The 10,495-nt window shown below is 45.6% G+C and overlaps 1 protein-coding gene across 1 annotated transcript in view; it reads right to left on the reverse strand.

Annotated features, from left to right (window-relative positions):
* The window catches only part of LOC107120420 (discoidin domain-containing receptor 2-like), a 32,375-nt gene that overhangs the window by 1,934 nt on the left and 19,946 nt on the right, over positions 1 to 10,495 (reverse strand). The window contains exons 10-15 of the mRNA XM_015423118.1: positions 8,952 to 9,147; positions 7,315 to 7,559; positions 5,662 to 5,783; positions 3,941 to 4,138; positions 2,761 to 2,995; positions 1,538 to 1,687 (exon numbers count right to left, since the gene is read on the reverse strand). Coding sequence (XP_015278604.1) covers positions 1,538 to 1,687; positions 2,761 to 2,995; positions 3,941 to 4,138; positions 5,662 to 5,783; positions 7,315 to 7,559; positions 8,952 to 9,147 — 1,146 coding nt within the window. The remainder of the gene's footprint in view (positions 1 to 1,537; positions 1,688 to 2,760; positions 2,996 to 3,940; positions 4,139 to 5,661; positions 5,784 to 7,314; positions 7,560 to 8,951; positions 9,148 to 10,495) is intronic.

A 10,495-nucleotide genomic window follows, 5' to 3' on the forward strand; every position in this document is an offset into this window, starting at 1 on the left:
TGCAGGTGGAAGAGTGGGGAATCAAACCCGGTTCTCCCAGACTAGAGTCCACACTCTTAACTGGCTTTAAAGGATGTGGGGCAGAGATTAGAGTGGAACTGAAGGTCCTGGGGAGGGCAGTGAGTGTTGTGACTTTCTGGCTCAGTTTGGACTCAACTCTGTAACATGACAAGTGGTGCAATGAGCTCCTGGAAGAGATCAGGGCCTTGCAGGACCTTTTACAGTTTCACAGGGCCCTGCAAAACGCAGCTCTTCCACCAGGCATTCAACCAAGGAGCTGCATTTTACACCATGGAGTGTCCCTGTGCCCTGGCTTCACCATCTTTACCTTCACCTCCAGCCTGTGCCCTGACTACCATCGTTGTCTCTAGCCTGAGCCCGCCGCATAATAAGTGAGCAAACTGAGCTGGTATGAAAGTTATAGGAATCATATGGTCACCTAAGCCATATTAGAAATAATTTTGCTCTTCTTTTATCTGATAATGTACCAGCGTTCTAACTGTGTTTTAATCGACTGTTATTTATATTATATGTTTATATAGGTTTTAATTGTATTTTTATGAAATGCTGTGTAAGCTGCCCTGAGCCTGCCTTTGCGGGGAGGGCGGGGTATAAATTGGATCAATCAATCAATAAACAATACAGCTGTTGGGCGAGGCAGGTCATGGATAAATGCCCACCCCCGGTGAGTGGCGAGAGGCAAGGAAGACGTGCTTTGCTGATGGAAATCCCATAGGCAACAGGACAACAGTTCCTATGTGCTTGATTTCTCCTGTCCAAAGACTTTGTAATTCAAATTCGACATTTGAATGCTAGCACAGACAGCTTTGAAAGTGAGATTAGACCAGTTCTTGAAGGTATTAGTCAGTGTAACTAAGAAATTAACCTCCGTGTTCAGAGGCAGGATACACTGTCAGAACTGCTTTGTATAAAAACAGGATTAAAAAAAAACCTCAAGCCAGATACTTTTAAAAAATGTAAGAATTGTTTATGAATTTGAAAGAAGAGGAGGAGGAGGAGGAGGAGGAGGAGGAGGAGATTGGATTTATACCCCCCTCACTTGGAGTCTCAGAGTGGATTACAATCTCCTTCCCTTCCCACACAACAGACACCCTGTGAGGTATGTGGGACTGAAAGAGATCTGAGAGAACTGCTCTTGAGAGAACAGCTCTGAGAGAACTGTGGCTGGGCCAAGGTCACCCAGCTGGCTTCAAGTGGAGGAGTGAGGAATCAAACCCGGTTTTCCAGATTAGAGTCTGCTGCTCTTAACCACTACACCAAACTAGCTAAGGCTCTTAAGTATTAATCAGTTTTTCAAATAACTCGTTTTCACATTTTGTGGGCTTTTGTTTTCTTTCATAAATCTAGTATAATCTGTAACTAGCCCTGTTCACAAGTTACAATGAATGCATGTACAACCCATGTACAGGGTTGTTCTTTTACATGTCTTGAGAAATTCTCAAGTTGTAGTGACAAGCTGTCTGGATCATTGCAGCTCTGGTTGGAAGAACCACTTTGCTGGGCATGTTTCCCATACCTGCCGGCCTTGGTCTCGGAAGAACTCCCCCGTGTTCTCGATGACCTGCTCATCTGAGAGCCAGTTGTAAGGCTGCTCTTTACACAGTGTGAACATTTCCCACAGTGTCACACCAAAGGCCCAGACATCACTGGCTGTGGTGAACTTGCCCTGTGTGGAGGAAGAGGAAGACCATGAGGTCAAAAGTCATTCAAAGATTCAATCTAGCTTGAGTGTTCTGCCAGGAGTCATCTCATCCTACCTTAGTAAAGAAAATGTGAGCAAATAGCTCCTTCACTGGGCATCCACTTTCCACTAGTAGAACCTCACAACTAACTGAACACATCTAAACCAGTGAGATTAACTAGTTTGAACTGTCATCCCCTCGCCCTAGAGAATCCTTGGAAGTGTACTTCAGGGAAGGGTGGTGACTAGGGGTCTGTAAAAGGAAATTCTCAGCACTCCCTGCAAACTATAATTCCCAGAATTCTTTGTAGGAATCCATGACACATGAACTTATGAAGCAGCCTCATAACTGAATCAGACCATTGGTCCATCGGCGTCAGTATTGTCTACTCAGACTGGCAGTGACTCTCCAGGGTCTCAGGCAAAGGTCTTTCACATTCCCTCCTACCTGTTCCTTTTAACCGATATGCCAGGAACTGAACCTGGGATCTTCTGCATGCCATGTGTATGATCTACCACTGAGCCACAGCCCCTCCCACATGAAATTGGCTTATATCGATGTGGCTTATATCGATGTGGACTATTTGGCTTGGTATTACTTACTTTGGCCCTGGATCTTCAGGTCGTCAAGCAGAGAAACTACTGGCCTATTTGGCTTGGTATTACTTACTTTGACCCTGGATCTTCAGGTCGTCAAGCAGAGAAAGAGCCTTCCCAATGGCTGCTACTTCAGATCCTCTAGTTGGGAGAGCTGGGGATTGAACCTGAGACTTTTTGTATGCAAAATATGTGCTCTAGCACGGAACTACAGCCATGTTTAAGTGGCATCAGACCAATGTAAGTTTTCAATATAGACAGGATTCAGTCAGTCTTTCACTCCTCCTCCTTCTTTCCATGCCATCCACCATGGACTTTAACCTCTCTAAGCAGGATGGTACCATTCTGAAAGTTTTGTACACTGCCTTGCTCAATGTGGATTCCAGATCAGTGCGTCTAATGGTCACTTTGGCCCTAAACAAACCAAAGGAGGTTTTCTGCCCGCTGTCCCACCCTCTTACCAGCAGGATACTCTCCCAAGCCATCCAGCGGATTGGCAGCACAGCCCTGCCCTGGATCCGGTAGTAATCACCACTGTACAGATTCCGGCTCATGCCAAAATCGGCAATCTTGATGGTGTAGTTGTTCCCAACCAGGCAGTTGCGCGTAGCCAGGTCTCGGTGCACAAAGTTGAGGGAAGCCAAATACTTCATGCCGGAGGCAATTTGGGTAGCCATGAGCAGGAGGTGGAGGCAGCTGAAAAGGGCAAAGAGATGCAGACGGTCAAAGGTGAGATCCTTTGGGATCCAGTCAAAGGCACTCCCCCCCTGCCCCCCCCCCCAGTTTGAAGTTGCAAAACAGAAGCCAGTGTGGGGAGGAGGCTGAGTAACTTTCTCCATGTATACCACAGTCATGATCTGAACTGGGCAGACTGCAAGGATATAATGCCTCTGAACATGGGAGGTTCCATTCTTAGCTATCTATATATCTAATTCCCAAGAGTGCCCCCCCCATCTGTAGACACCTTGATTCGCAGATAGGGGGCACACTTACCCCACCGTCTGTAGACACCTTGATTCGCAGATAGGGGGCACACTTACCCCCAAACAGGTTTTTCTGTAAACTAGGGTGACCCCCTAGGTTTGCAGAAAAATCTGAAAAGTTTAAAAAAAATACATTTGGGGGTTTAAATCCCCCCCCTCAATAAAAAGCGTTGCCTGCACATACGCAGACAACACGTTTAGTGTGGAGCAGCTGGAGAGGGGCCTGGTGGTAGCTACTGCAGCAGTGGTGAAGCCTGGGAGCCACGTAGAGCCCAGCGGTGGCAGAGCCCAAGAGCTGCACCAGGCCCAGCTGCAGCAGATGCTGGAACCACTCCAGGCTTGGAGTAGCTCCCAGATGCCACCACCGCTGTGGCTGGGCTCCAAGGGAGTTGCACCAGAGGGCGATGGAGGGCTTTGTGGGCCCCCCACTTGTTATGACTAATATTTAAGGACAGGGCAATCTTCCATGAATTTATCAAAGCTTTTTTAGAAGTCTTTAGTGCTAATGGACAATACAATATCTTAAGACAGTGAGTTCTAGACTTCAGATGTGGATATGAACTGTTTGTGCGCAAAACCATAGCGTATGGGTACCAGCCCTACTCACTGAACCGATTGGTCTTCTCTGACCACACCCCACCCTTTTCCTTTTGGTCACCTGACACAGGGAATGTTATTGGAGAGAGTAAAGGTGCTTCTGCTCTGCCTCTGCAACAGGAACTGATGAAGATCCCCGTTCTCCATGTACTCGGTGATCATACATAATGGATCATCCCGTACGCACACCCCCAGCAGGCGGATGATGTTTGGGTCCTTTAGCCGGGACATGATCTTGATTTCCTTTAGAAAATCGTTCCTTTGAAAAATAAGAGAACATACAAGGAAACTCACATAATTGTACTATAAAACTGTCCAAACCCACATACTGACAGTTAGACCGGACAGGCGCTTCTCGCATGGGTTTTCATGTGACTCTTGGTTCTCGTTGGACTCTCATTTTTTTTTCAAATGAGATGATCTGCTACTGTTTGTTTCTTCTTCCCAAAATACAAGTGCAACACTTAAACTAGAGTCTCTGAGCCTACCGGCATCTAACATCAAAGGCTAACAAGACAGGGTCTTAAGATCTTCACCTGGAAAATCTTTTTTCCTCCTTTGTTTTTAATTTTTGTAACATCTAGCTAGGTGAAGAATTCTGATGGGCTCGAAAGCTTGCACAATGTATTGGGTCATTCTGGCTGGCCCCCGTAAAAGGCATTATATCCATGTCTTGTTTATGTCTTGTTCTGTATTTTGCATGGGCTAATATGCCTGCTTAAAACTTCTTCTCCTCTATCATGTCTTATGTCCAGCACAGCTGAGGACTCCTTTCCTGCAGCTTCTACCTACCATTAACAAGGCCGTCAGGTGGAGGTCCGAAAGCAGCCTAACATCTCTCTATCCCTTTCAAGGCACTAAGTTTTTGGCGCTCTTAACTTATATGTCAGCAGAATGCACAACATGCGATCTCAATGGGTGCAATAGCCATTCTGTATGAATAAGGCAACCCACATATTTCCAGGTATGGTACATGAGATCAGAAACGCAGGTTTGCTGTGGGCAGGCATTCACATGTATCAGAGTTTGAAAAAAACAACACATCGCCCTATTTATGCAAAATGGCAACTATGAGTTATTCAGAGAATTGTGGGTAGTTCATTCTCCTAGTAGGTTTGCTAGGAGCACTGAAAAAGGAGCTATGAACATGACTGAAAAGGGTTTCTACCACGTCTGGATCCAGCTCCAGTTGAGAATCCCCTGTCTGAGGAAGCTTTCTGCATAAAAATTATCTTGTCATTTTAGTTTTTGATTCACGTGAGCTAATTTCTGGTTGAAAAGTAAAATAGAATAAAGACAGAAAAGCAAATAAGTACATTAATTTCAGTGAACATCCAACACTAGGTGAAGATCAGCATTTCTGTGGGAATGCAGTCATTAATCCCAGATGATTTTTTGTGAATACCAGAAAATAGAATTTGGATGTACACAACTGAATTGATGCCAGGAGACTATTATTAATTGAGATATATCTGAGCTTTCAGACATATTCAAAACAAACAACCTCTTCACATGGTCAGCATTTGCATACAATTGCCCCAAAGTCACTGAATTCCATACACTCACTTGCTGTAACAAATTTATATACAGCTTTCCCCATGTATAAAACCATACAACCTTTAATTGAGATTGGTCTCACTGCAATCTCACAGTGGAGGCCACTCTTGTTCTGATTTTAAAGGCCGGGTTGTCTTAATCAAGCATCACTTAATGGGTTAATGCCCCTTAGCCCTCCGGAAGACTTTGTCAGCCAATGGCAGACCTTCTTTGGACTGAGCTCACCTGGCTGTCTTGGTGACGTTGGCTCTGAGCATCTTTACGGCTACTAAGGCTGCCCTGCTGGAGGCCTCTGCAGAGCCCCGACCCAGGAATTCTAGAAGACCATCCGCTTCACACAGATGGACCTGCAGAAGAGAGGCCATGGACCAAGGTCAGACAGCTCTAGAGGGAGGGAAGGCTTCTTACACACTCTGGGGAACCCACACACATACTGATGGGCTGGGAAATGAACTCACTCACAATTGACCTGGCTCACGTTCCAAGAATAACTGAAGAGGCAGACCCAGCTGCAAGGGCCTGTGAACAGGAGATCCCAGCAGAAGCTCAAAATCAAACATTCTTCTAGATCCTTAACAGGCAAGGCTTTGTCAGTAAGCAAATTCTGCATCAAGGAAAGCTGAATTCCAAAGCCAGCTTACAAAGGCACAGTTTCATTCCTCTTGCTTGGTTTATTCTGGGTCTGCTAGTTATGGAGCAGGAGATGAGGAACAATTCAGGGCATTGGAGCACCACCGTCCAACCACTTGAAATCTTATTCAGCCATCTCGCCTGCACCCTTTCTCTGACCTGAACCGACCCCAAGGTGCCACTATTTGCCCTGAGGAAGCTTACATGTAGGTACTAATAAGCTAAACATAAGGTTCCCCAGGAAGGCAAATAACTATCTCCTGGGGCTGTTTCAGGTTGGGAAAACGGCACAGAGGGGAAGGCCCAAGCCCTCTCTCCTCAGGTGCCATGCTCCTGATCCAAATCTGGTCTGTACATGCCTTAGAATTAAGTTTCAACACAGAACTCCCAGCACCTGTCTGCCTGACAGGATCCAGGGTAGACGCAGAAACAGTGAAATGTGTAGTCAGGCTCTTGGAGGAAACTGGATTCCTTCTGCGGGGGCAAAGATAAGAACATAAGAGATGCCAATGTTGGATCAGGCCAAAGGCCCATCCAGTCCAACACTCTGTATCACACAGTGGCCAGAAATACCAGTGCCATCAGGAGGTCCACCAGTGCTTGTGGCTAATAGCCACTGATGGACCTCTGCTCCATATGCTTATCTAATTCCCTTTTGAAGCCGTCCATGCTTGTAGCCGCCACCACTTCCTGTGGCAGTGAATTCCACGTGTTAAACACCCTTTGGGTGAAGAGGTACTTCCTTTTATCTATTCTAACCCGACCACTCAGCAATTTCATTGAGTGCCCACGAGTTCTTGTATTGTGAGAAAGGGAGAAAAGTACCTCTTTCTCTACCTGCTCTTTCCCATGCATAATCTTATAAACCTCAATCATATCACCCCTCAGTTGTCGTTTCTCCAAGCTAAAGAGCCCTAAGCGCCTTAACCTTTCCTCATAGGGAAAGTGTTCCAACCCTTTTATCATTCGAGTTGCCCTTTTCTGCACTTTTTCCAAAGCTATAATATCCTTTTTAAGGTGTGGTGACCAGAATTGCACAAAGTATTCATATAGATCATATTGTAACTTCTCTTTCACCATGACATCTTGTCTTCACACCAACAGGTATATTGCAAAGTGGCACCTGTCGAGTGCGTCAGCTGTCAGACAGCAGGATACCCACTCTTATCAGCCTATTGGCCTGTCTTATGACTTATACCAGCTCTCTTTTGGCCTGGGCCAGACCATTGGGGGGGGGAGGACACCTACCTCCCCAAACTGCCCTTCTCCCAGCTTCTCCTTCAGCCGTAGCTGCTGCCTTGGGAACTCAGCCACAGAGATGTCCTTCTTGGTCAAGGAGTCAACGGTGATGGCTGGCACAGCGTACGTGTTGTTGCCCGTCACACCCTGCAGGCTGACGATGTCCGTTTCGGCGTAGTGTGGGACATTATTCTGGAAGCCTTGGTGAGGTGTGCACTTGGTAAGATCAGGCTCGGCGTAATCACCACTGCAGGCTGAAAGAGCCAAAAGGAAGACTTCAGTTGGACAACCCCCAGGTGCAACTCAGGTCAGCATAAAGATGTCATGACCAGGAATTATTGCCTTTGTGCAGAAGACTTGTTACTATGTCCTACAATGACAGGTGGTGGGAGGTCTTGCAAGCAGGTGGAGGAAGGACACACAGGCAGGTGGGAGGCATGAGGATGGGTAGGAGGGTGTGAGCAAGGCCTGGTGGTGGTGGGCAGCAGAGGGGGGGAGGGGCCTGGGAATTCTCTGCCTAGGGCCTCCCAAAACTTGGAACCAGCCCTGGATAAATCTGTTCTTACTTTGTTCGTGCTACTGTAAAATAGCCTCAAATGTCTGAGTACATACTTATTTTATTTATTTATTTATTTATTCATTAGATTTGTACCCCGCCCTCCCCAACGGGCTCAGGGTGGCTACAACAGAGACAACTGCCATAACAACAGTTAAAACAACATAAAAACAATCATTAAACAGTATAAAACAATCATTAAGTAAAGTGCGGTGCTCTTGATGTTAAATTTTTCTTAATCCAAGATGAGTTCCATTCATCAACCTAACCTGACAACATACATTCTTCAGTTAACTAGGAGTCTGCCCAGGGCTGGCTCACCTCCAGAACTCATCTTGGATTGAAAAACATTTTAACATCAAGAGCACTGCACTTTATTTAATGATTGTTTTTATGTTGTTTTAACGGTTGTTATGGCAATTGCCTTTGTTGTAGCTGCGCTGAGCCTGCTGGGGAGGGCGGGGTATCAATTTAACAAATAAATAATTAAATAAATAAATAATCCACCATCAAAGATGGCAACTAGGTGGTGGTACAGTGACGGCGGCGGCTCCTATGCAAAGGCCTGGCAGAAGAGCTTCGTCTTGCAGGCCCTGTTATTCTAAAGACTAAACTCTAGAAGAAATACTGGTATGGACTCTATGTGTTAATTTTACATTTCAAGCAGTGCTAGGTGAAAATTTCAGAAGCCAGAAGGGCAGGCCAGATTGCAGACACAGGGCTGGTTCCAAGTTCCTCAATGGCTAACGAGGCTGAACAAGCTATTCAAAACAATAAAAGTGCAGAATGATGGAAACTGAGAACTTATGCAAATCTGCATCATCAACGCGCATTGCAGAATTCAAGGTTTCTTGGCAGGGAAATATAATTATTTGAGCATGGAGCACAGACAAAGTTATTACTGTACGTAAGGAAAAACCCAAATGGCATCTACCATAGTAGTAAAATATTGGTGCTAAATTTATTTAGCTTTTAAGAGGCCTCCAAAATCTATCCAAGGCAGGGGTTTTTTTACCTGCCTAACAGGATGAGGTAGAGTTCACCTGTTTCTGTCCACGTTCCCTGAACTACACGGTTAACCACTTCCTACCCGAATCCTCAGCACTTTGGGAGAGCTCCGGCAGTTTCTGGAGCAGGGTGGTGGGCTGGTGATATTCCAGGTCCAACGGGAAAACTCTCTCATAGGTGGGGTTGGTCTGGTGGATCTGCGTCTGACCGCTGACAATCCTGGAGCTGTAGAAGGACAGTCGGACGGTGGCGTCTTCTTCCAGGATTCGCCGAGGAGCCTAGGGGAGAAGAAGAATGTTCAGGGCAGCCTGGGCAGAGGACAACAGGTGGCCCAGGGAGGAGGTGAGGCCATGGAAAGGGCCCTTTCGCCAGCTTGCAGGCCCAGAAGGTGGTGGGTCTAAGTCTCCCTGGATTCAAGTCTCCTTTTGACCACAGTGGCTTTTTCTCGAGAGAAACAAACCACACATTATGCTAGAGTTCTGTGACAGGACAACGTTTTTTCAGTGGTGACACATTGCCTGTGGAATTCCCTCCCCCTTGAGGCTTGCCTGGTGCCCACCCTTCTCTTTTAGGTACCAGGCCATAACATTGCTTTTTACTCAGGCTTTAGCTAAGGGACTTGATTTTTAAAAATTGTCTGTACAATCTGCTTGTAGTCTAGAGTTGCCAACCTCCAGGTAGTAGAAAATACAAAATTGAGGGTCACAGTGTAAGGAAGATATGCAAAAATATATAGCATTGTGTATAATAGATGTACACTTAAGGTAGATCAATGTTGTGCTTTTTCTTTTTTTAAATTTTTCTATACTGTTATATAAATATTGGTATCAAATATGATCAAAAATAGGTTTTACCCAAACAATACATCAAAGCGCAGGTTTACATTCTGTTCAAACATTCAAACAGCCCCTTGTCAGTTTCACAACCAGTAGTCCCACAGGAATCTAGTAATTTACCCATTTCGAATACAATATTTTTCAAGGACCCTGGTATATATAAAAGACATAAGGTGCAATAATTTATCTTTGTGAGCACAAAGCAGCATATTTTCTAGAGTCCCATCGGAACCTTTGCGGCTGCCTAATAGAACTTGAGAGATACGCTATCCTAGATAGGTTATTAAGCTTGCCAGGATGGGTGAGAAGGCATTAAGACTGAAAAATAAAGGGATGGGGGAGAAAAATTAGAAGTGGGGATAGATGAATGGTAGATCATAAAAGGAGGAGAGCAAAATGAAGGAGGAGATGTGGAAATGGGTTAGAGAATGTAGGAAAAGACAATGAAAGGTTCTATTTTTCTTTTTAGCTACCACTCACTAACAAGGCTGCCTCTTGGTAAGATCTGTCTGTGCAGGAGCTGGGTAGAACTAAAGGAAAAGGGAAACCATAGACCTTTTTAGGAGACTGCATCCTGTCCTGGCTGGTCTTGCCTTGCTCCAGTGCAGGTTTGGTGGATGGGTTTAGCAAGATCTGATCAGCAGTTTCCCTCAGCTGTGAGGTAAACCTTGGAGAAAGGCCTTGCTCTTTGCTGTGCTCTGCCTTCCCTGCACCCCTAGTGGATGCAGTCAGAACTGCATTTGAATATTTTTAAAATGTATCCAGTTGGTGAGCCATGTTGGTCTGAAGC

Source organism: Gekko japonicus, unplaced genomic scaffold (genome assembly GCF_001447785.1).
Source record: "Gekko japonicus isolate JY-2015 unplaced genomic scaffold, Gekko_japonicus_V1.1 scaffold454, whole genome shotgun sequence".
Lineage (NCBI taxonomy): Eukaryota > Metazoa > Chordata > Lepidosauria > Squamata > Gekkonidae > Gekko > Gekko japonicus.